Below are 26,966 nucleotides of genomic sequence, written 5' to 3'. Positions count from 1 at the left end.
CACTGCTCCCACTTCTTTGGGGTATGGCTGCAAGGGTAGTCCCCAAGTTACCAGTAAATCTCAGGGTCCACTTGGTGGAGGAAGTCCTTGATGGGCAGAATGCTTACCATCATAAAATCGGGGCAGGCCTGGATAGAGCCGACGGAGTATCCCGAACCATTTGACAACCCCTGCCTCAAACCTATTTCATGAGCAAACTACAATGTGTTTCTCCCATGCAGTTGAGGGGCGGGGGCACCCCTTATATCCTCACAGTGTAGCGTATATCCCAGTGCATCCTACATTCATATCGAACTACACTCAGGCGTCCCCCAGGTTATAGTCCGTTATGGTCAGAGAGCACAGAACTATCAGGGGAATCAATGTCATTTTCTTTCAGACATTTTACTAAGGTATCCCAAGCCCTGGGTGTATCTATTGTGCAGCAGCCTTTCCTCACCTCCTGGAATAAGACTATGCTTTCCTAACTATCCGTAGGAGAAGGACCTACCTCCAGTTGTCAACCTGGGGGCTTCTGGTAGCTTTCCATTTCATTGTAATCTCACGCTTTGTGAGTAATAGGGCTAAGTCCACAAATTTAGTAGTGACTTTGTTTAGCTGGTCGTGGGAAGCCTCCTATGAGACATGCCAAGCGAGCACATGGGATCGTTCTTTACGTTCATTGTTACAGGGCACTACTCCCACTCAGAAGTCTTATAAGGCAGGGCATGCCCATACCATGTGGAGTATTTCTGCTCCCTGTTCCCCACATCTGGGACACATCACATCCAGTTCTCCAAATGTCTGTATAATTTTCCCCGGGTAAGGTATGCCCTATGTAAAAAATAAAAGACAATTATTAATTTGAATTTGGCATTGCGAGACACCATATAAATGTTAGTTAGTTTTATAGCCCAGTCCAGTCTGTAATCGGTAGAGTCAAGTCCTCTTCCCATTTCTGGCGCAGTTCCTCCATAGGTGTATTCATGTCCGCCCTTAGTGCTTGGTATAAGATATGGATAGCCTGGACTTTGCCAGATGTGGTGCATATGACCAGGCTACTTTGATGGGTAGAGAGATTCTGCCGTTCCGGTTCTCCAGTAGTTCTGCAGGGAAACCACTGCTGCTCAGTGTAGCAAAAATTGTCCCTGGGATAGTTCGAGGATTTCAGAGAGCACTTCAAATGACAACAATGTGCCGTCTCTGTAAAGGTCCCCTACTCGAGTTACGCCAATCCATTAAGCCTTTTAATGCTCCTTTATTGTTTATGACCACCAGAATCGGCAGTAGGATGTATGGGGAGTAGGGTGAGCAGGCTTGTATACACTGTAGGCAGCGCAGGCAGAAGCAGTGCAGCCAGCAGCACCATACGGCCTGCAGCTCCATGGAACCCTCCACCACAGGGCCTTTGAGACTGAGCAGAATCTGGGATAATGTGTGGAACCTGGCGATTCCAGCCAGAATATTTCCCTTGGATCGCAATTGTGGGTGGAGTAATTGATTGCACCACTAGATTTGGGATGCCAGTCATGCCCTACTCTTCTAGTAACATCCCCTACATCCCTCCTGAGCATTCACTTCCAAGGACAATATACAGATAATGTTGCAGGGGCTGGTGGTCTTGCTGGAGAAGGAAGCAGTTGATACTTTTTTGTTCCCAGGAAGAACAGCAGCTTTTGCCTGATCCTAGACCTCAGACTCCTGAACTTTTACCTGCGCATGGAGAATTTCAAGAGTCTATTCCTAACTTGAGTCCTTTTGGGGCTGGATGTGGAAGACTGGATGGTGTCCTTCGACCTGCTGAACATGTACTTTCATATATCAATACAGAAAGTACCTGCGGTTTGTGTTGGCTTCCACTCACTATCAAGTCACAGTTATTCCTTTTGGATTACCTTTGGCACCTCGGGTATTCACCAAGGTGATGGTGGTGGTCTCTGCCTGTGTCAAAATGTTTAAGATTGCAGTGTTCCCATACCTGGGTGACTATCTGCTCAAACTTGGTTCACCACTAATAGTGTCGCTCTATACCACTGCTGTTCAACTTCTTGAACAATGTACCCAGGTCTTACCAGGAGCTGTCCCTGAACCTCATGTTCGTAGGGGAGATACTGTCTACTACCTTTCTCTGGTCTTTCCTTCCTTAACAGTGGATCTGGGACATTTGTAATATGATTTAGATGATTAGGATGGGAGCTTGGATTCCAGTACGGATGGCTCTACGCCTGCTTGGTCTGTTAGCTTCTTGTATTGGGTCAAAGCCAAAATTCTGGCAAGAGTGATCACCAGTGGACAATGGTTCCGGCATCAGGGACATCTTGCAGTCTACATTGTGTCTTCAGGGACGCTGCATTGTGCTGGAGCTGGTGGGAAATGGAAGGGAGGGGAGTCTGTCTTGAGGGAGCTGATTTTGTCCCCTGTTGGCAGTGAGCACGTGCCCCACGTTTGAGTGGAGCTCGCATATGGGGGATCTGGCGATGACATGCCTCTGTTCACCAGAAGAGCAGGGATTCACATCTGTCCACCTGAACTGATGGTGATCCAACTGGTGCCCAAGACCTTTTTCTTGTTCCCTTGCAATCCGTCCATCCAGATCTTGATAGACAGTATGACCCCGATGTGGTACATCAACAAGCAGAAGGAAAGGAATGGAGTTTCACTTTTTCTGTTGAAAAGCGCTTAGGCTCTCGACTTGGGAACACCAACAGAAGCTGTGGCTGGTAGCAAAACATCTGGTGAATTGACCCAAAATTAGATTCAAAGGCCTCAGTCACCATCGTCTTACTGCCCCGGAGTGGTGTCTCCACCCAGATATGGTTCAAGGCATCTTTCCCCTTTGGGGCATGCCTCAGTAAGATCTTTTTGCCTCTCTCACCAGCACCCTTTGCCCAATATTCTATACCTCCAACATGTGTGTTGCAAAGTACCTTGGGGAACGCATTTTAGCTAAAGTGTAAGCTTTTGCTTTAGTAGGTGTTTCCTCCCCTACCCTTGATTCCTTCGGTTATGAGAGACTCAGCAGGGTCAGGTCCAAGCCATTCTCATTGCCCTGGACATGCTGAGAATGGTGTGGTTCAAATACCTTCTGCCTCTTTCCCTCTGTGGTCCTCTTAATCTCCTGCTCAGTGACTCTTCTCTCCCAGTGAGAGTGCCAGGTCCTGCAACTAAATCTCTTAGAAAAACACCTTCATGCATGGTGATTGAGCAGGTTTATCCGAGTTCTTTTCTGCTGCCCCTGGAGGTGGTCGACGTGATCCTGTCACTCAGTGCCCCTCAACTGAGTTGGGAACATGGTGTTCAGGAAGACAAATGGACCCTTTGAAATCATCTTTGGCATACCTTTAGTTCTCATTGTCTTTGGCCCAGCAAGGCTTTTCAGTTGGTCTGATCAAAGGGTATATTGAGGCTTTGATGGGTTTTCTGTCTCCCAGACCAACCTTCTTTGTGCAAGTCACAGTTGGTTGTTACATTTTTAAAGGGTTTTACTGTTTCTGCCGGTCCCATTTGTCATGCCACTATACGTCTTGAATTTAGTTTTGACTTTTAGTGGACACGCTGTTTGAACCCCTGTGCAGTTGTCGGTTATGATTACTCACTTTTAAAACTTTTTTTTTGGTAGCAGTGACCTCAGCTTGTCATGTTTGTGTGCTTCAATCTTTGAGTGTTAGGACTGCTTTACATGCTTCTTTCCAGATAAACTCAAACTGCAAACTAAGGCGGCTTTCCTTCCTATTGTGGTGATCCCATTGCATTCCATCTGGGGCAAGTCACTTTTTGTCTGTTGCCCCACTCTGCCCAGGGAGTGGAGTGGTTGCATAGGATCAGACCCCGGGTGTGCAGTGAGTTATTACATTAGCAGCATGAAGGATCTCAGGTTTTACAACCAGACGTTTATTGGGTACATGGGCAACAAAAAAGACAAGGCATTTGATGCTGTGCATCAAGATCTGTTGGGCACTGGCAAAGAAGCACCTAATGGGATCCTGAGTCCATTTCACCACTGCAAAGTTTTCCACTGTGGCTTTGAGTAGAGGAATGATCGTGGTAGACATATGCAAAGTGACAATGTGGGCTTCTCTTCACTATTTTACCGAAGTCTCATAGAGACTTCTAACCACAGATCACTCACACTGTGAAATTCCCCAGGCGCCAGACAGGATCCGGAAACATTTGTTGCAATTCCCTCATGTGGCAACAAGTGGCATTGTGCGGCTGATCTGTCCCACCCTGGATATAACATTGGGGAACCTATATATGCAGCACATCCCGGGCTGATGTTTATTCCTTTCTTTTCATATTTTCCGACTCTGACCCAGAGCTTCTCAAATTCTGTCTGGCTGATAGAATTTCTTCCTTTACATTAATACTGTGTGCAGGCTTTACAAAACCAGGTTTAAACCATGTTGAGACTATACTGTCATTGGCAGATGCTGGTGACTGACAACCATGATTTCTCTCCGTGGTTGCTTGTATTCTGTAAATGCTGAGTGAAAATGAACAAAGGCATTTGTGAACGCGAAGCCAAATTTGCCATCTCTGAACTTTGTAAAAAGTAAAAACAAAAGATGGGAAAAAAAAACACCCTGGTCGAGGGAACGATCACACTCCCAAGACCGTTCCTCTAACAGTGTCGTAGAAGTCACGGGGATGGGATAGGTCCAAAAAGTCAAAGAAACACAAGAGTTCCATTAGCCTACCACTCTGAGTTGCACAACACCCTGAGCACCTTTAGACCACAAAGTTGTCCCCCCACTACAGAGCTGATTCTGATGTGCCCCGGGCCATCACCAAAGCCGCAGCAGCTCCTTGAGCTCAACAGGCCTTGGATGACGTCTTTGATGCTCCACCAGGCCCCTTTGGCACACATTTGGGCCCCAAGGATCCAAAGTAGCCTCCAGTTGGATTACCGCAGAGATATCCATCCCTGACATTAACTATGCAATGCCACCTCTATTTGAGTAGATCCCGCCAATTTGAATTCAGCCCTTCAAGTTCTGGCGCAACTGGTCCAGTCTGAATCTCAATGCTGACAAAGACATCACCTAAACCGCCACCCAGAGACCAGACATTGACATCGCGGATGACAGAAATAAAGGCAATAGTACTATCAGACTCCCAGAATAACCATCTTTCTGTCAGAGCACGCTGATATGCCTAATCAGAATATGACTCCTTATCAAGACAATGATGATGATGATTTTTATGGCAAGGAAAATATTTCTGATAATCTCCAAGAGGCCAGTGGCCTAGACATATCTCCAGACATAGGCCTTTCTTAGAATCAGACTATGGCAACTGAAGAATATGCCTCATTCACCACAGTGATTTGTACGGTGGTTGACGTCTTCGATTTCACTCAACCAACACCTAAAGTGAAAACTGTTGTCATGAATGAGGGTTTGATTCCTGGACAAACTAGCCAAGAATCTCTCTTACCATTTAATAGGGCCCTGACTGATGTACTGGTAGGCACCTGGACAAAGCCAGGGTCTAGCTCCCCAGGTAATAGATTGGTCCACTCCAGGTGACCCGAACGTCCTCCTACATCACCACACTCTGGAGAGCATAGTTGTACAGACCTCATCCATCTACCTGAACCCCTACACATTTCCCATTACACTGTCTGATTGAGAATCCAAAATGAGGGAAGCATTTGTAAAATGGATGTTTACTTCTACAAGCCTTGCCTTAAGGTCTGTGACGGTGCCTCCTGGGTTGATACTCACATGCAATTAGGGACAAAGTAGGGGACATTTTGCCAGCTGTCCTGCATGACATCAGACTGGCATTACAGCAGTTCAGTTTTGATTGTCAAGATGCAGCAAAGTACTCTGTGCTCCAGTCTGGACATGACTGACTGTCTGAGTAGAGCAGTGGACCCAACCATGGTGCTTTTGATGATTTGCTTCATGGGCTTTGTGTCAGATGTACAACAGTCCCTAATGGACATGTCCTTCGACAGTTCTAGGCTGGCCCACCTGGCTACACAACCGGCCCACAACATACCAAAAAAAAGGGCCTACGCACTGATCTGTGAGACCAGCCCATTGGGCACTGCCTGATTACCTCATAGGTAAGGCTGACTTTGCCTTTCACCTCCCAGGCCATGAGCACATGTCATCTGATTTGGCTGCACCTTCGGTCCGACATCCTGTCATACTCAACCTGCATCTCCATGCATGGAAAATGGTGATAGTTGAGAGCTTTAGAATAAGATGCTAATCTGGAAATCTGCACACTGCCACTTTCTGATTTCAAAATACACAGAGATCAGAAAGAAACTAACATCAACGCATGGCATGTATATTGGGGGCCTGATATCACATCTGTGATGGGACAGATCCAATGCGGAGCCACATGACGTCACCTGTTGATGATCGTACAAAAGTTTCTAGATCCAGTCTGGCACCAAGGGGAATTTACAAAGTGAAGAACCTGTGGTTGAATTACCCTACCAGAAAACACATTATCGAAGTTAAGTATCCTAAGGTGAGCAGAGGTGACCAGTTTGCTCACTCAGTACTACAAGATGTATTTGTTTGAATTTCTTCAGACAAACCTCCTAATGGCATTGCATAGGAATCTATTCTAAGGTGACGAATCTGCAAGCAGTAGTATCCAACAGAAGTAAAAATTACTTACCTTCGGTAACAATCTGTCTGGTAGATACTCTGTTTACCTGCAGATTCCTCACCGATCTTACCTGAAGGAAAACCATAAGCCTAAAAGATAACAATTTTATTTATGGCAGCATACTCAATTCATTGAAGACATGCTTGTTGCCACCTTGAGAGACACAGCAAAAAATAAATGAAAACTGACATAGGGGCCCTGGAGTGGACACCATATGGCTCTACTGACTTTACCAAAAGTCATCTTCTGAGTTTGAAACACAGCCAGCATCTTCTACTGGTGCCAGAGAGTTATGTCATAAGTTTCCAGATTCAGTCTGCTGCCTAAGATATTCAATGATAAGGATTCTGCACCATCCACCAGAAAGATTGTTACTAAAGGTAAATTACTTTTTCTTAGGAGCCATATTTATCTCAGAAGATATATTTACTATATTTTTGTACCACTCAAAACACATAGACTTCAATGCTGGGCTGTATTCACTAACTAATTTCTGTTTGGAATGGAGCAGACTGTTCTAACGCATTCAGATATAGATGATATTTTTTGTTACTTGAAATCTGTTTATTGAAGGTTTTAACAAAACAATGCATTATATAATCCATGACATGCATCAATAGAAAGGGCGTACCGCATTAACATACATTGCTATATTATGACAGTAATCAACCACATTGTGCAGAGGGTATAGGTGCAGTAAAAGCGGTGTCGGAGCAGGGCGCCGAACTAAGGGACTGTGTATGAGGAGACATGTTATGTATTCAAGAGGCAGAAGAACAGTGTAACCAAACATTGGAATCTGTATGGGCTAGAGGTGTGGCTTGTATGACTTAACTACAAAACCGGGGAGACACCATGTGTCTGTACAGGTGGGAGATTCCAGGGCAGTGAGGGGCAAAGGAGTTGGTGAGGTGCAAGAGAAACAGGAAGCCAACTCTACAGCGCCTGTTTATAGATGACATTTTGATAGTGAGACTCAGTTTGAGTTACTAATCTTCAATTAATCTTAAATAGCTAGATTGAAGTGTACCCTTGTTGCAAGTTGAAATCTTGATGAATGATTGGATTTTAGGGCTGCTGGCTGAACACCTGTTTAAATGCTACATGTCCAGCAATAACTACTCAATCCTCCCAATTTTTCTCTTTTGAAGGGGCTTTCTCACCACATGATCATGTAACTACCTCTTCTGTTACATACCACTACAGAGTTTTTGTGGAGGATTTGTTTTAGGGAATGAGAAGTGTTGTTACTGAAAATGAACAGAAATGTAATCTATTCTTAAGGACACATTGCTGTCTGTTTGTGTACTTTTCCCTGCCAGTCCCTTTTCAATAAACAGTAAAAGTTGCCAACAATGTGATACCTTTTCATAAACCTACTTTTAGGTGATTTGACAGTGGGCACTCACTGTTCAATTGGGCATATGAAAGTCACAACAGATGCCCCTACCTATTTCAGTTTACCATCACCTTAGCTCTGTACATAAATGATGCGTTGATCCTAAACTGGTGATTATTGTGCTCATAGTGGGGCAAAGTACACCCTGTTTCCAGTGCTGTGAGGCACGTAGGTTTCACAAGGACCAAGCAGCCTTAGAATTTTAATTTCTTTTCCTATGTTTTTAGTGCTCCCTCTTTACTGATTCCACTCTCAGGAACGATCCCACCCTCGTCTGCAGACAAATATGCTGCCTTTAAAGGAATTACGACTGATAAGTCTTCGGAGAGCACATCGACTTTCCCAGGTAGGACTGCCACTTCATATAGTATCTAAGTTGTATGTGTATTCCAGTGGTTTTATTTGAACGTTGGCTTTGAAATGTTTCTATGAAAGATAATGGTTTTAATGTTAAGGGGGAGCTTTTTTTTGTCTACAGACAGGTATACATGCTGTTTTCAAAGACATAATTTTATTAACATTCGTGTTCCAGTATTAAAAATAAAATATGCCCTTTGTGGTTCCTTTCTTCTTTCGTCTTGTAGATTTTGAAGATAAATATCATGTATTTCGACAGTTGGCACCCCAAACAGAAAGTAAATCATTAGGTAAGGATTTGGTTACAATGTAATACATCTGTGTGGATTGTGTAGATTTATCATAGTTTGTATACTTTAATGCTTGATCAAGCAGGTGGCAATAAAATTTCCAGGTTAATGAAAAGCTTAACTACTTTTGCATTTTCATGTGTTTTAAGAACTATGTTTATTTGAAAGGCATGTTTCTTTTTAGAATTATGTGCAGCAATTTAGAGGGTTTATCTAACAATAGTTCAGAAAAGCAATTGAATATTTGGTTTGTAATGCTTTCTTTTTGCATGCAAGATGACCTTGCAAAAAAGTAGTTTGTCGCGAAAAAGGCTGCATGTTTTCTAAAGAAAACAAAGATCTTGCATTGTTGAACAACAGTTTGGGTAGCCCAAGGTCTGTTCACCCCCAAGTTATCATTGATGTGCCGTCTGCTAATTTATTTTACTCCTGATTACTGTAGATTTGCTTTCTTCCTGTTAAGCTTAGTGGGCGTAATTTGTATTTCTCTTAGCAGCAGATGAAGGATGCTGTGGCTGCTCAATTTACCTTACAGGTGATGGCCTTGGAAGATATCTAATGTATGCCACCGAGGACAAGAACCATGCCAGATTTTCAGCATACTCACTGGCTTTGTCAAGGATTGATGTTTAGACGTATATAAATCAATCTCATATTGATATTCTGAATTGGCGTACTTTCACCCTTACTGGACTATCATTTGGCAACCAAGGTGTAGGACAAAAACTTCATCAGAGCTGGATGGTGACATCTCTTTCTTTATGTTCAAGCACAAAGCTCATGGTGTAAAATTTAGATACTACTTAAGGCAAACATGTGAATTGGAAAATTATAACTAAACTCAGGTTTATAGTTAACATGAAATGAGTAGCTACAGAACATCCATGCAACTTCTGTTGGACAGGCAACCCTGTTTTTGTAATAATTTAGGAAATAACATAGCACTTACAGGTATGTACCTCACCTATGTTTCTCTATCGATTCTTAAGAAAGTTATCTGTGTTATCCGCACACCACCTTTGAGTTCTAGAACATTTGCTACAACATCATTGCTACAGGATGATAAACTGCACCACACATTGTAACTGTCTATATTTGCATCAAGGTTGATTTTTAATTGTATATTGAGCTATATTCTAGCCTTCCATTGTGCAGCTTGATATGTAAGGGTAGGTCATTTGCACAGTATTGGGAATTTAAAATCGGAGCTCCCCGCAGGTGCCCTTCAGGTATTTCTATGGTACAAAGCTGCTGTGTATATGATGCTTCCCCTTTCAAATAATGCTTGGGTTTCTCAAATATGCACGTGTAAGACAACAGTTGTTATGGTAATGTAGTGGTGAATTGATAGTTGACCTCTGACCTAGGACTGTGTTCCAGTATACATTCGAAAATTTGTGACGGTTCTCAGTTCTTCTAGTGAACTTTTTGCTTAAAAGCATCAGAAGCAACGAGCAGATGCTTTGAAGTCCCACTATGCAGGCAGTGTGTTGCTGCACAGGCAGCTGTGAGGCTGGAATGGCCATATGGAACACAGGGAACCTCTGCAAGGTTGAGGATCAGGGGTCAGCTATCAGAGTAGATGAGCAGAGATAATCCGCTAGAAAGCTTGGCACACATCTCAGAGGAAATGCTTTTTATTGCAGATTTTAAAGTTGCAGAAAATAATAAATCCCTTCACTAGTCACAGGTCCGCATGCAATACAACACACCAACTATGCTTGCGTGGTTTCATTATCGTGCATGTCGTACGTGCAAGCCCTACTAGAAGGCTTCAAGGCAGAAGCTCTCTTATACTTTTTGCAGACGAAGGCTCAGATTCGGGCCATTGCAACATATTCTTACTTGCAGGAGGCCTGTCAGCCCTGCATTGCAAAAGCCCGCTGTGATTGGCAGGAGGCCCTCCGCATAGACATCAGTGACTAACAGTGGACCGACTGCTGTTCTCTGGTCCACAACGTGTCCCTGAATGGCCGACACCATTTCTTACACTTCAAGTACCTTAATTGTGTATACTACACCCCAGCTCGACTATTCTACTTTGATCTACTTGACGATTCTTGCTGTCTGCGCTGCGGAATGGAAGATGCAAGCTCTACAAATATATCATGGCACTGCCCTGGTGTGCAGCACTTCTGATTAGTGATACTTTAAGTCTTAGAGGAGATCACACAGGAGGCTGTTGCTCACACACCGCTGGTGACCCTACTGGGATATGGGGCGATGGCTTGCAGATGACTAGTGGCCCTAGGCTTTTAAATGGCATGATGCAGGATATTGATGCGATGGATGAAGGGTCCTCTCCCCACTGCGAAGGAGTAGCACACTAACATGACCTATTGAAATATCCAATCTGATGCCTACCATAATCTTATGCCACCCTGTAACTGCCGAAAGATATACAGGGCATACCAGGCATACTTGGTGCGCATGAGGGTTGATGAGGGAAACGTAAGTAGTCGAGCAACAGATTCTATATGATGGCCCTGCCTCCCTTTGGTCCGCATGAGTGAATGCAATGGTCACATGTATAGCAGTGACGGAAATGCCCATAGTCGCTTTTGCTTGCTTATCACCTCTCTGTATCTTCAATCAGAATTGCAACCATGCTTGCTGTGGACTCACACTGACCTAAGTCTGCACTATCTAACCAGTCTGTACTGGAAGTGTACTGCTACATTGCCTTATTGTTAAGCACAATGAAAAAAAAAAGTAGTAACAATAAACACCTTCATCAGCCCATCATGTCTGAAGAAAATTCATTCTTTTTTTTTTGCTGTACGTGACAACACACATCTGTTCGTGGCATATGGGGCTGTAGATACACATGCTCTGCATACTTCCGTCTTCCATCTAGTATTGGGTTCGGAGTGCTACAAGTTGTTTTTCTTAAGAAGCATTTTTGAGTCACAGGATCGAGTGGCTCCTTCTTCTCGGTGATACTGCGCATGGGCATCGAGTCCTTTGTTAGATGTTTTCTCTCCGCTGTTGGATTTGGACATGTATTTCTTCACTTCATCTTCTACTTGCTCTGGACCGAGACTTTCTTTCCATCTGTTCTTTGTTCAACAGTATTGTTATTTGGATCACATTTTTCATCTTTCGTTTGTACTTTCCAGCTCATCGGGTCCAGAACGGACTGCTCACCCTTTGGGGCAGGCCTCGCCTAGCCTCGGGGCTACCTCCACGCGCCACCGAAGAAAAGGCTGAACTGATCGAACAGACAATATTCCGTTTCTGCCGTCTGTGCCCCTCCAAGTTCCCCCACACTGACCATCCCCAGGTATTTAACTTCTGCCTCTCACCAGATCACCAGGAGGCCACCTGCGACACATGCAGATCGAAGAAGACCCTGTGGGACTGAAGAGCATGCAGGTTGGAGATGGTGCATAAATCCCCAGCAGATGCCCTGGACATCTTTGGGGAAGAACACGTGCAGGAAGAGCCCGAACAGTCTCCATTCAAGATTAGGACTCCGATGTTCAGTCCGAAATGGAGAGCCATTTCAGCTGCCCCGGCCGTCAGCTCAGCACTAAAAAAAATAAAGACTATTGCTGCGTCTTCGGTATCGACCTTCTCCATTTCAGTCCGAATGTTAACCACTAAACTCTCTGCACTGACTGTATCGGCTCTGAACCGAAGCAGCTTGGAATCAGTTTCGGCATCGAAAAAGCTCCATCGACTGAAATCATTGGTACCAAAAACTCAAGACACTACTTCTTTGGAGCAATTGGATTTTACTCAGTACTCCACTATACCATCTCCTATTGGGCTGGTACTAGACACCATGGACGCTAAACAGTGCCAGTTGTATATTCAAGAAGGGACAGGTCGTATTGTGGCTTCCCCCTCTGTTACTTTTAAGAGGAAGCCAACTTTCCAGAAGGCCTTGGACACCTCACCTCCTCTGAAAACGACCTTAAAGGACAAGGCCGCCGCTTCTTCAACCAAGCCTTTACCTCCTCCTGATCCACCATATTCACCACCCCCACTTCCCCTCCACCTTCTCCCATTCCCCTGTCTCTCCTACTGCAGGAGACCTCACCTCTCGGGGTTCAGCTTTGTTTGTAGGGGATTACCTAGGGGGGACACATCAAGACCCAGACCCTTAGGACTCTTATGATTCTTATTATCCAGATCCTATTGTTAATATGGATCCAGACTCCTATCCTGCACGGCCCTCTCCTCCAGAGAATACTACTAGCTACAAACAGGTCATTGCTAGGGCAGCCACTTATCACAATGTGCAGCTCCATAAAGACCCAATGGGGCAGAGACATTCCGTTCCTCCCTATGCTCCCGGGAATGCTTCATCACTCAGACAGCATCTTTAAGAGCCTGTCCTGTCCGCTCTAGGATTATAACACCCAGGGTGGACAAGAAATACAAGCCTGCACCTTCCAACCCACTATTCATCAGGTCTCAGGTCCCACCAGATTTGATAGTTGCTACCACTACCAGAAAATGGGCTAACAGCCAGGCTACTGAGGACTCTCCTCCATCAGAAAAGGAGAGCAAGAGGCTCAATGCGGCAAGCAAGAGAGTGGCTGCACAAGCAGCAAGTCATTGGCGTACTGCCAGTTCACAGGACTTGCTTTCTAGTTATTGCCGGGTTCACTGGGATGAGATGGAGGAGATCCTCCAATATCTCCCAGATGAGCACCAAAAACGCGGCCAGCAGATTGTTTCAGAGGGGCAAATAATCACAAACAAAACAATCCGGTGTGCATTAGATGTCACACCTCTTCCTCTCGAGGTTCTTTTAGAGGGACATATAGAGGCAACAATTTCAGAGGCAGAGGTAAGAGCACTACTACTCATGGCTCACCCTCCTCAGTAAAACACTGACTATGTACATCTTCCCAAGCTCCACACCACCCCAGTAGGGGGCCCCCTTCCATATTATCACACGCGATGGACAGACATGAAATCGGTCCTTTGGGTCCAATGTTTAGGTACATACCCACATCAGACTTCTGTGCATGAACATAAATATGTCCACTATAGAAACATCTTTTAGGACAAAGGGTATTAGAGGATATTCCTACAAGAATTTCCTTCCATGCTGCATGTCGGTTTTCAGTAGACCTCAGCCTTTGTGTCTCCACATCCTGATCTGGGGACTGGCGGCCAGACCTTGTACCAAGGTAATGGGGTTGGGGTGTGATTCTCATGGACTCTATGGACAGATTTGGCTTACATCACCATGCCGTCGCTTAAGGGCTTCCGATGAGGCTTTTAGGTAGGAATTGTATAATCATGTTATGTTATGACAATGTGTTGCGGTTGTTTATAATCACATCTCTAATTTTTACAATCCTGACTGTTGTTCCTCATTATCCTAATCACTATATAACAGCTGAAGTTCTATGGTTTTATGCATGTAAATTCAGAACTTAACTATAGTTCCCCGGTAGCCTTTGGTTTTTTCAGTGAATTTCTAAGGTTTTTTCAGTACTAATTCCTAACTATAACTTCCCTGTAACCTTTGTTTTTTTCAGTAAAAAAAATATATATATATAGTCTCCAGTACGTTGTTCTAGTTAGGACCTAGCTTCCATAGACAGTGTTTATTGTTTTGCTAAGAACTTCAGCGCAGTTTGACAGATAGACACGAACGTTACAAAACTAGTTTGCCTCTCACTTCAGCTGCTGTCTTGAAAGTTTCTGGGTGATTCATCGAGTGGGGGCTAAGAAGAAGGGGAAGAGGCCCCAAACGCATTTTCCCCATGCAGGTTTCCATGGTGATTCTAGACTTATCTACAGCGCAAACCGCTAAACAGAATCATACCAAATAAGGCAGAAAGCTAGATTTTGATCCAGAAAGAGTGCTTTTTTTGATTTGGTGTAAATCCATTGAGTAGCTTTCTGGTGTTATTAAAGAAAAAAGATTTATAGATATCTAAGGATGCGGCGGGTCCTTGGATCCGACCGATCTCATGGTGAGATCTGATTCACTGCAACACTTCAACCAGGAAGTGTTGGCAGGTATCTTGGAACTCTGACTCAACTGAGTCCCAAGAAAAAAGCCAAAGAAAACAGAAAGGGTCAGGATAGAAATACCATGCCCCCGCTCCCCAGGCCTTGTAGTGGCTGAGATACTGTGTACAATCTGCAGAGATCCCAGCTAAATTGGAAAAAAGAAGCATGCTTGGTTACCTATGCTTGCTTTTCTTTGTTTACTTTATTCTTAAAAGTCTCCAACTGTGGTCAGGCCCAGTCAGCACCACTCTGATGTGGCTTACTGAAGTATGGACCTTGAAAAGATACTGACTAAACCATGTAGCATTAAAGTATACAAAAAATGATGGATGGAATACTTGCATTATTCTCAGATACTTGTAATGGGCTCGGGCTGCATCCCAGTCCATTGTTATTTTGCACACCTTGCCACCTTAGTTTGGACCCTGCCATAAGTATATCAGTCTTGACCCTGCTCCAGCAGGAATAGTCACCCTAACGGCCAGGTCAGGGCCTCCCTGAGCCGGAACACAAGGAACCCAAAACTGGTTCCACCCTTTTAGGGCTCATCTGCTCGGTCCAATCTGAGATGGCATGGTGTGCAAAATAATGGTGGGCTGAGATATGGCCCTGAGAGATTACCTGTGGCTGAGATTATTTCAAGCATATCAGCCATCATTTTTTGTATACATTTCTGCTACACTGTTTAATCAGTATCGTTCTAAGGGGCATACTGGGTGTGTAAAACCAGTGTGGCCCATACAATTGCTGTAATTGTGTCAACCACTGGATTGAGACTGCTATCAAAAGTGTGATACTCCCAGTCCACTGTTCTCATCCAGCAGCTCCAGAGTATTTAGGGTGACTCTGCCCTCCACTAGACCCCCCACAGAACTAGGGAGTCTATAAGAGCACCCTAATATGATATGTTGGCAAAGTAGGAGAACATCCTGGGTAACATCACCATTTTTATTAGGAAGGGGAACACATGTTTTATACCTGCTCAGTACAAGCCCTGAAATATGTATGAACTCCTCAAGTGGAACATCTCTTTTCAGGCCCCTATTCAGGACCCCAAATACACTAGGGCATCATCTGCGTATAACAAAACTATGAGTTTTACTCCTGCATCTTATATTCCAAGCACATTACCTCAGCCTTAAGATACACTGTTTGGTGTCCATACCCAGTGCAAATAACACCGGAGATAGAGGACCACTTTGGCATGCCCCCTTCTGGATCTGCAGTGGCGCTGAGATTATCCTGCCAGCCTTTAAACATGCCACTGCACAATAATCTAACCCATTTAATCAGTGTTAAGTTTGCCTTCTATATTCATGGATAATATGATAGATTTATTTAGGGTATACCATGGTTGGAGGCTCTAATTATCACCCCTTGCAGTGTACTCTCCTAAATTTGTATTCACATGATTCTTGTATCTACTATGTATTTCTTTCTATGTGAATTCATGTATTTGTAATGATTGTTTTTCCATACAAATTACATCCTTCCATACCCCATTTTTAGATATTGCTTGCAACAAGATGGTGCCTATTCACAGCTCAATGTGTTTTCAACCAGTCCTTTTTCTATTTTCTTGAACTATATATGGTCATGTTTGTATTCTATTGCTGTAATGTGATGAAGGCCACCCGATGGCCGGAAAGCATCAGAGTTGCTTGTAGAATACATTTTTCACACACAAGTATTTTGACCTTGATTGAGCTTCTTCAATGCTCTCCCTACATTGTGTGTGTGTGTGTGTGTGTGTGTGTTCGAGTCACGAGATCAAGTGACTCCTCTTCTCAGTGATAGTGCGCATGGGCATCGACTCCTTTGTTAGATTGTTTTCTTTCTGCTGTCTGGTCCGGACGTGTTCCCTCTTGCTCCAGAATTTTCAGTTCATACATTCTCTAACCTTTCAAACTTTTCTCATACTGTCGGTATTGTTTCAAACGCGGTTTCTTTCTGCACTCGATCCGATAGTACTGTTGGGATGAAGTAAATTCCCTTTCGGGCGCTCGTGCCCTCTTTGAGCCTGGTCAGCCGTATGCGGCATAGGCTAATGGATCGGACTCCCATTATGAGTCTGTCCTCGGTGCCACGCCAAAGTTCCATGCACTGAGCAGCACTTGGTCTTTAATCTCTGCCTTTCTCCTGAACATCGAGAAAAAAGCTGTGAGGCATGTTGGTCTTTTCAATCGAATAAAACGTTACGCGATCAAAGGGCAAGAAGGCTGGAAATGGCGTCCAAACTCAAGAGTCCACCATCAACGTCCTTGAAGAGGAGCAGGCACAAATGGCAGTTTCGATCCCAGACTCCAACTCCGATCAGGGTTCAGTCAGCCAATAGCAGCACTGCAGTACGTGAGTACGCCTGCCCCAACACCAACTTTAAAAAAAATCTGGCAACGCCTTGGGTGCATCACTGCTGTTAAGCCGTGGTTCCACCCGGAGAAAATGTAATCGCCCAGCAACCTTTGGGTTCAGCGCTTAAAAAGACCAGAGCAGTCCCTCAGCAGGTTCCACGCCTGTTTCAGTGTCTGGGTCGAGCCGAAAAGTACAAGCCTCCACCTCCGAACCGAGACGACGCCCCTCGTCTGAGTCGAAAAAAGTATGCTCTGCTTTGGAGTCGAAACCTTGACTAACAGTTTCAGACCCGAAACATCTTGGTTCAACTTGGGAGACGAAAAAACCCTTGTATACAGATGAAATAGGGCTTTTGACTAGAATGAGGCATGTGCCCAAAATACTTAGCAAACATTCCTCTAAAAGCACAAAACATGCTTCTGAACATCAAATGAAGGAATCAGACATTCAACCCATTTTGGAGGTTATAAGTAGCAAAGGAGAATACAAATCCAGAAAGAAACTGGAAAAATTATTACTTCTCCACCTCCACAGACTAAAAGGAAGTTGGCATTTTAGGAGACTCTGGATACTGACCCACCACCTGGAAATAAGTACAAGCAGAAGGAAAAGTCCAAACCTCTTGAGCTCTCTCTACCAGATTCACTTCAACTTTCCTTTTCACCACAACCTCTGACTCCACCACCATCACGCTCTCGCACTTCCTCACAGGAAGAAGAAAGGGGTGATTCCACTATGGACCCATGGGATATGTGCGATTCGGATCTTATCCCATCTAATGATCTGGATCCTAACAGACCATCTCCACAGAGGATAGTACAGTATATAACCAAGTTATATCCAGAGCAGCTGCTTACCATGGAGTACAATTGCATGAGGAACCTTTAGAGGAGGGTTTCCCTTTTTTTTTTTTTTTTTTTTTTTTTTTTTTATAAGCAATTTTATTAGTTTTTGCATAACAACGTAATAGCAATATGTCACATCTGCACCTCATAGGCAAATGGGTGTCCAAATCCCATTTAGTTTGCATGCGTACATAATTACTGCAGATTCTGATGTTCAGGAACACGTCACTCAAATGTCATCACACACAAGGCATATCATTTGATCGGATTTCCCATGTCCCCGTCCACCTCCCCCACACCCTGTTATACTTAGTGGGGCACCCTCTTGCTACATATACCAGCTTTTCTTGCTGGGTACACCAGTCTACCCCCCGTCGCCATCAGGCAGTTGCCGGTGCCGTCTCTGCCTTCTAGCCGGCTGCGATATCTCTTTTGGCCACCAGACACGCCACCCCCAGGAAGTTCCGCTCCGCTCTGCTAGTCCCCACTCTCTCCAGGCCACCCAACAGGAGTGGTAGCGGGGCAGGCTCCACCTCCACTTTCAGGATCCTGGAGATTTCGGCTGTGACCGCTCGCCAGTAGGTTGCTATGTGTGGGTAAATTCACACCATATGGTAGAATTCTGCATTAGGGCCTACACATCGGGGGCAGTCCGCAAGGGGTCGGAGACCTTTGTGCATTTTATCAGGCGTGAGGTATGCTGTATGCAGATAATATGTTTGTACCACACAAAGATGAGTAGTCATAGTTAGGTTCTTCAGGGCCATCAAGGCATCCCGCCAATACTGTTCCTCTATTCGGCCCAGCCAGCTCTCCCACCTCTCTCGAAGCCTATTGAATGGTTCCGCTGTGTTGGTGACCAGGGTGCGGAACATCTGAGACACTCCCCCAGAACCCTTCCCAAACCACCCATCAAGGATTTTGCCTCCACAGGACTAAACTCCACGGATGGCCGTGCCAGCCTGGATGTGTGCGCTAAATGCATGCCTGAGTTGTAGGTATTTATGAAACTGGGTCTTATTGAGCGAGTACTGCTGCTAAAGCTCCTGAAAGGACCACATGTGGGAACCCACCCAGATGTTTCCGAAGAGTGAAATGCCTATATGGTCCCACTTCTGGAACCCCTCCAAGGCGGAGACCTCACTAAGCCATGCCTCCTGTCATAGCGGGGTCTGCTCGGTGAGCCTCCGCCACCATCCCGTCGCCTCATGTGCCGCCCTCCATCCCAGCAGTGCCACCTTTGTCACTTCCGGAATCTTATGCAGCAGGGAGTTACCATACAACATCCCAAGCAGTAATGGAAAGCCCATTGTCAGGAGTTTGAGCTGGTGCGCTGGATCCGACCACCTCCCAGCCAGTCATTAATCACCAGCAAGTGCATTGCTAAATAATAGAGATATAAGTTGGACATTTCTAACCCACCTTCATACATTGTACCATAGGAAGTGTTGCACCATTGCAGCCATTTCTTTAAACCATTTCTTGGATATCTGTTAGGGGAAATTCTAGAGAAGATAAAGGAACCGGGGCAGAACCATAATTTTATATAGTGTTATCCTTCCCAGGACATTAAGAGGCAAGGTCTGCCATCTTTGGAGTTCGTCCCTGATCCTCTGGGTGAGTGGTGAGACATTGAGCAACCAGGCCAATTCGCTCAGGTCCTGGAAGCTATTGCGTCGAATAGGAATATTGTCTTGCCAGCCTTGCAGGACGCAATGGGACCAGCATGGACTTACTGGGGTTGAGTGTCAGGCCAGAGGCTTCAGAGAACAGCCTCAGTAGTTGCAAAGATCGGGGTCCACTACTGGCCGGGTTAGCCAGGTACAGGAGTACATCATCAGCATACAACACTATATGGTCTTCACGCCCTGTGGGCCAAGACCATCCGTCAATCAGTGGATCTTCTCTTATAATCTTTGCAAGCAACTCTATTGCTAGTGCGAAGAGAAGCGGGGGTGGGCACCCCTAGTGGGTTCCCCGGCAGATAGGAAAAGGGGTCCAACACAACCCCATTCTCCTGCACCCAAGCAGTTGGATTGGAATAAAGGAGCCGCAGCAGTCCCCGATATTTAGGGCCGATCCCGGCACTTAGAAGCACCTGGGAGAGATACGTCCAGTCTACTGTGTCAAACGCTTTCTCAAAATCTATGAGAAGGAGGGATTTCCTTTTTTAATACCCTGTCCTCCACTCACAAGCAGTACCAGTGTCTACCAGTGCTTCCTGGTATGCTTAAGCATGCAGATGAAATATTAAAAGAACCAGTTAAAGCTAGGATTCTAACTCCAAGGATTGACAAAAAAATATAAGCCTGCACCAACAAACCCAATTTACATCCCACAACAATTACCACCAGATTCTATTGTGGTCAGTGCAGCCAGGAAATGCGCCAATAGTCATTCTTCTGGGGATACCCCCCGACAAGGAAAGCTGCAAATTTGATGTAGCAGGGAAAAGGGTGGTGACACAAGCAGCCAACCAATGGCGTATTGCCAATTCCCAGGCCTTGTTAGCAAGGTATGACAGGGCACACTGGGATGAGATGCAAGAATTCTTGCAATCCCATCCCAAAGAACACCAAAAGTGGGTGCAACAAATTATAGAAGAAGGTCAGGCCATCACAAATAACCAAAAAACGTCTGCTCTAGATGCAGCTGACACTGCAGCTAGAGGAGTTGATACGAGCATCACTATTAGACGACATGCATGGTTGAGGTCCTCAGGTTTCAAACCAGAGATACAGCAGGCGGTCCTTAATATACAGTTTAATAAACAGCAGCTTTTTGGACCAGAGGTGGACACAACCATAGAAAAACACAGCAAAAGACATGGGAGCTCTTTATACCACACCATTTCTCAGGGTTCCTTTCGAAAACCACAATTTAGGGGAGGTTTTAAAACACAAACTACAGAGGCTTCCACTTCCCATTCAAAGCAAGGCCAGCAGTATTACCTGAGGGGGTCATTCAGAGGCATTTACAGGGGGCAAAAGTTTAGGCCCAGAGGTAATTTCCCTTCCACAAAGGGTGCTTCAGTATCCCAAAAAAACGACGACTTCCCAAACTTTCTTGCATCATCATACATCTCCTGTGGGAGGAAGACTGCAACAATTCCATTCTCACTGGCAAAAAAATACTACAGATCAATGGGTACTCTCAATTATCTGCAATGGTTATTGCCTAGAGCTCATCTCTACTCCAAACATTCCACCTCGTTCTCACAGACTCTCTCGAGAACACAGTATTCCACTACAACAGGAGGTACAATCTCTACCATTCAAAGAGGCAATAGAAGAAGTTCCCACCTCACATCAAGGAACAGGAGTATATTACCTGTACTTCCTTATACCAAAAAGGATGGTACTCTCATACCCATTCTCAATCTCATGCCTCTAAATCTATATATCCTGTAAGAGCATTTTAATATGGTGACTCTACAGGATGGCATTCCCTTGCTACAAAAACAAGACCACATGACAACGTTAGACCAAATGGATGCTTACTTCCACATTCCTATACACCCAGCTCACATCAAATACCTAAGGTTCGTAATAGCAGGCACGCATTATCAATTCAAGGTACTACACTTTTGGGTAACAACACAAAGGGGGTCATTCTGACCCTGGCGGTCTTGGACCGCCAGGGCGCAGAATGACGGAAGCACCGCCAACAGGCTGGCGGTGCTTCAAAGCCCATTCTGACCGCGGCGGTAAAGCCGCGGTCGGAAAACCGGGGCCGGCGGTTTCCCGCTGTTTTTGCCCCGGCTGGGCGAATCTGCCAGGGCAGCGCTGCAAGCAGCGCTGCCCTGGGGATTCTGACCCCCTTACCGCCAGCCTGTTTCTGGCGGTTTTCACCGCCAGGAAGAGGCTGGCGGTAAGGGGTGTACTGGGGCCGCTGGGGGCCCCTGCACTGCCCATGCCATCGGCATGGGCAGTGCAGGGGTCCCCTAACAGGGCCCCGGCCAGCTTTTCACTGTCTGCCTAGCAGACAGTGGAAAAGCGCGACGGGTGCCACTGCACCCGTCGCACGGCCGCAACACTGCCGGCTCCATTCGGAGCCGGCTTCTGTGTTGCGGCCTCATTCCCGCTGGGCCGGCGGGCGCTAACTTAGTTAGTGCCCGCCGGCCCAGCGGGAATGTTGGAATGCCGGTAGCGGTCTTTTGGCCGCATGGCGGCCGATTGGCGGTTCCCGCCAAAGTTGGAATGAGGGCCAAAATGTCTAGCTGTAGTCACAGTATACCTCAGAAGGCAACACATACATGTCTTCCCTTATCTAGACGACTGGTTCATAAAATCCAGTACCATTCCAAACTGCCAACAATAAACAATAGATACCCTACACAAATTAGGGTTCACAATCAATTACCAGAAATCTCACCTTCAGCCAGCACAAATTCAACCTTATCTAGGAGCAATTCTGAATACTCAATCAGCATTAGCCTACCCAAATCCACAATGGATACAAGCGTTTCACTGCCCCATTACAAGTCAACCTAACTTACACAGTCAGATTTGTCATGAAACAATTGGGAATGATGGCATTATGCATAGCAATAGTGCCAAATGCAAGTCTAAACGTGAGACCACTGCAACAGTGTCATGGTTTCAGGCACACGGTCAACTACAGGATCTAGTGTTGTTTGACCGCCAAACTTACAAATCTCTGCAATGGTGGAATCGCAGCAACTTAGCAAAAGGGCGGCCATTTCAGGACCCTGTGCCACAGACTGTAATCACAACAGATGCGTCAATGACAGGTTGGGGAGCCCATCTCAACCATCTTACAATACAAGGGGAATGGGACTTAATCCAGCAAATTTACCACATAAACCACTTGGAATTACTAGCAGTGTTCTTAGCCATCAAAGCATTCCAAACACAAATCAGACACAAAATAGTCTTAATAAGGGCAGGCAACATGAAAAAATGTTTTATATGAAAAAACAGGGGGGGGGGGACACTCATCCCAATTGTCCCTTCTAACATCAAACAATATGGTAATGGGCAATTCACAATCACATTCACCTGCTAGCGGAATACATCCCAGGGATACACAACCACCTAGCGGACCTTCTAAGCAGGACACAGCAACAAATACATGAATGGGAGATTCACCCACAAGTAATTCAATATTACTTTCAAATGCGGGGAACACCAAACATAGAGCAATTTGCAACAAGCGGAAACGCAAAATGCCAAAACTACCAGATACCTACACCCTCAATCCAAGGGTAATGCTCTATGGATCAACTGGTCAGGGATATTTGCTTATGCTTTTACCCCTGTCCTGTTAATTCCATTTCTGGTCAACAAAATGCGTCCCTCACTATGATTCTCATAGCACCCATATGGGCACGTCAACACTGGTACACAACACTGTTAAATCTGTCAGTAGTACCACATCACAAGCTTCAAAACAGACAAGACCTGTTAACTCAGAACAGGGGTCAAATCAAGCATCCCAATCCAAGTGTGCTCAACTTGGCGATTTGGCTCCTGAGTTCATAGAATTTTAATACCTACAGCTTCCATTAGAATGTATGAACATTCTAAAACACGCACATAAATCAACAACCAGTGCTAATCAAATAAATGGAAACATTTTGTATATTACTGCCAACCTAAAAATATTGATCCACTTAAAGCATCAGTACCGAATATTTTGTGTTATTTGCAAAAAGCAAATCTTGCCTATTCATTTATTAAAATTAATTTAACATCAATATCAGCCTATCTACAAAACAGGCAACATACCTCTCTATTTAGGGTTCCTGTTATAAAAGCATTTATGGAAGGGCTTAAACGAATTATTTCACCTAGAGTACCACCAACTCCTGCATGGAATCTTAATATTGTTCTCACAAGACTTATGGTTCCCCATTTGAACCCATGCACAATTGCGCTATTCAATTTCTCACATGGAAGGTTGCTTTCTTGGTAGCAATCACTTCCTTAAGAAGAGTAAGTAAAATTCAAGCCTTTACTTTAGAAGAACCTTTCTTCCAAGTACACAAACACAAAGTAGTACTTAGAACAAATCCAACATTTTTACCAAAAGTGGTTTCACCTTTTCATATTAATCAGTCGGTTGAATTGCTAGTCTTCTTTCCACAGCCAGCTTATACTACTGAAAGAGCTCTCCACACTCTTGATCTCAAAAGAGCACTAATGTGTTACTTAGACAGAACAAAAGACTTTAGAAAAACTAAACAACTTTTTGTTGCTTTCCATCAACCTCATAAAGGTAATCCTATTTCAAAACAAGGATTAGCTAGATGGATTGTAAAATGTATTCAAACCTGCTATCTCAAGGCAAAAAGGCATTTATTAGTGCCTCCAAAACCACATTCCACTAGAAAAAAGGGTCCCTCAATGGCATTCTGAGGAAATATACCAATGGCAGACATGTGCAAAGCAGCCACATGGTCCACACCACACACATTCACTAAACACTACTTTGTGGATGTGTTATCTCAACAAGAAGCAAATGTTGGTGAAGTGGTACTAAAAACACTATTTCAAACTACTTCAACTCCTACAGGCTAACCACAGCTTACTTGGAAGGAGAACTTCTTTTCAGTCTATGCACAGCATGTGTATCTGCAGCTACATATGCCATGAAACGGAAAATGTCACTTAACCAGTGTACATCTGTTTGTGGTGTGTAGTGCTGCTGATTCACATGCGCCCTCCTTCCTCCTCCGGTAGCCTGTAGTCGCTTCAGTACCTAATCATGTAAATATTTAAATACTTTCATAGACATCTTCTTTACTTTCTATATATTTTTGTACATACACAATTCATCACTCCTTACTTCACTCTCCTGCAGTAAAACAATCTAACAAAGGAGTCCTAGCCTATGCGCACTATATAATTTGTGGAGTAATTAGCTGTGTATGGCAAACCCGCTTGGCAAATCTTCATGAAACTATCCTAAAAAATTTGCCAGTCGCATCAGCTGCTGTCTGGAAAGTTTTGGGGTGATCTGTCCAGGCGGGCTGAGAAAACAGGGGGTGCCAAAGTACATTTTCCCCATTCATTTTTCCATAGGTATTATGAACAGTGATAACTCCGAATCTACTGGATGGATTTACACCAAATGTGCCAGAAAAGTAGGTCCAGAAAGCAACCGTTTTTTGTTTTGCTGTAAATCCGTTAAGTAGTTTTTGAGAAATGAAGGGGGAAAAAAATGTGTATATCTAGGGACGTGAAGGATTTGTGCCCCCTCCCGATCTCATGCAGAGATCTGATCGGCTGTCAACACTTCACCCAGGAACTGTTGGCAGCCATCTTGGACTCGGTTGCAGAGTCCTAGAAAAAAGTGTAGGGAAAAAAAAGAGAAATGGGCCAGGGCTGGTGGTGGGGATCCCTCCAAGGCTAAAGAGGATTTTTTGTTTGTTTTTATTTCACAGTCCAGAGTGGTGGTGGATCTGCAGAGCCCCTGGGAGGGTCAAGTCCCGGGAGTACTTGCTGGTCTCCTCCCACTGCCCCATTGACCGCCACCTCCCTGGGGCTAGAATTATTATGTGGGGGGCCCAAGCCCTCCCTCCAACCCCAACTGCCCCGGGGACCACCAGCACCCTGGGGCAAATATTTGAAGCCCAAGGGATCACCACCTCCCCGGGTCTTCTAACACGTTGGGGGGGGCCTCTTGGAGCCACTTATGGTCATGGGACCGCCACCCCCAGGGCCGGCTCCTGCTATGTCCTAGGATCCACTACCTCGGGACATAACTGTTTGCTGTGGCTTGGTGCGAATGCAGCATCCTGTCATGAGAGAGCAGGAGGAAAATACGGTGAGGCTGATAACAGGCTTTTCAGCAGACTTCACACACTTGTGTAACAGTCTTAAGAAGAATTTGAAGATTTCACAGACTGATCAGGTGATTGGTCCTAGTTTACCATCGGTGCCACAGGTGACCTACAAAAGGGGCACTTATAATAAGGATTTGTTGGTCCACAGCCATTTCATTGATACTAAGATCGAGAAATCCAAGATCACAGGATTTTGTCCCTGCACTCGCTGCAAAACGTGCAAGTGCAGCATGAAAGTTAAAGATTATGAAGTGCCATAGAGGGAGTTGTTGAAATCCTCACAAAATTGTTGAATTGTAATTCCAATTACGTGGTTTATTGTCTTACCTGCCCGTGTGATTGGAAATACGTAGGCAGTACAATGCATGCTGGGAAGAAAAGAATATTAGAACACATGAGTGCCATAATGAATGCAAACGCCTCATACCCATTGACCAGGCACTTCCAAACAGACAACAGTAATAGAATGTTTTGCGTAGACCAGGTCCCAAGGAATGAGAGGGAGGAGACAGGATCCGTAAGTTGCAGACCAAGACTCCAAGGGGAATTAAATAGTGATGAAGAATTGTGGACAGACAATGGGTAGACCATCAGTGTGCAGGAGTTGTCAAGTTATTGTGAGATAATCTCTTTCAGGCTTGCTGAAAGCGGACACTTCCACTGATTCCTTGCCCACATCTCTGTGAGCGTGGAAACATAGGAAACCTCTTCTTCCAGCAAGTGAGAGCTGTTTGACAGCTATCGCTTCCTGGAACCGGAGTGTTTGCTTTGACAGCTCCTGCCAAGTCAGAGCAAAAAGCTATGTCCTGGGGGGGGGGAGTGGAGTGGGCTGGGGGGGTATGGAGGCTGCTTGGGTCCCCTGCATTAATATAATCTTTTACCCCGGGAAAGTGGCAGTCCCCAGTGCCAAATATATAGGCAAATCAAAACATGCTTTTTCCATGGAAACATGGTCCTGACTAGAACTACCTACCTGCAGCGACAAAGTTTAAGTAACGTTGTAGTTGGGTAAATATACCAGTGACAACATTAATGTTTTGACCCAAAAATAACCCACAGAAATTCACCAGTTAGGTCTATGTATGTATGTATGTATGTGTGTACGTCTGTATGCGCTTGTATATATGTATGTGTCTGAATATATATATGTGTATGTATATATGTATTGCACTCCACACCAACAAAGGAAATGGCACCATGCTTAAGAGTTACTGCATTCCTTTCTTAATTACTGTCCACCATAACGCGTTTCGAGCGCAACACATGGCCTTGGCTGTTTTCTTTGTTGATGCTGAGTGTATAGATAGTACGAAGTGAGC

General features: G+C 44.9%; 1 protein-coding gene across 9 annotated transcripts in view; it reads left to right on the top strand.

Annotated features, from left to right (window-relative positions):
* The window catches only part of SYNRG (synergin gamma), a 361,082-nt gene that overhangs the window by 185,881 nt on the left and 148,235 nt on the right, over positions 1 to 26,966 (top strand). For all 9 annotated transcript variants that reach the window (XM_069226579.1, XM_069226585.1, XM_069226584.1 and 6 more), the window contains 2 exons: positions 8,239 to 8,357; positions 8,596 to 8,658. In XM_069226579.1, coding sequence (XP_069082680.1) covers positions 8,239 to 8,357; positions 8,596 to 8,658 — 182 coding nt within the window. The remainder of the gene's footprint in view (positions 1 to 8,238; positions 8,358 to 8,595; positions 8,659 to 26,966) is intronic.

This window comes from Pleurodeles waltl, chromosome 3_2 (genome assembly GCF_031143425.1).
Source record: "Pleurodeles waltl isolate 20211129_DDA chromosome 3_2, aPleWal1.hap1.20221129, whole genome shotgun sequence".
In the NCBI taxonomy this organism is placed as follows: domain Eukaryota; kingdom Metazoa; phylum Chordata; class Amphibia; order Caudata; family Salamandridae; genus Pleurodeles; species Pleurodeles waltl.
This window is presented reverse-complemented; position numbering and strand designations above follow the sequence as displayed.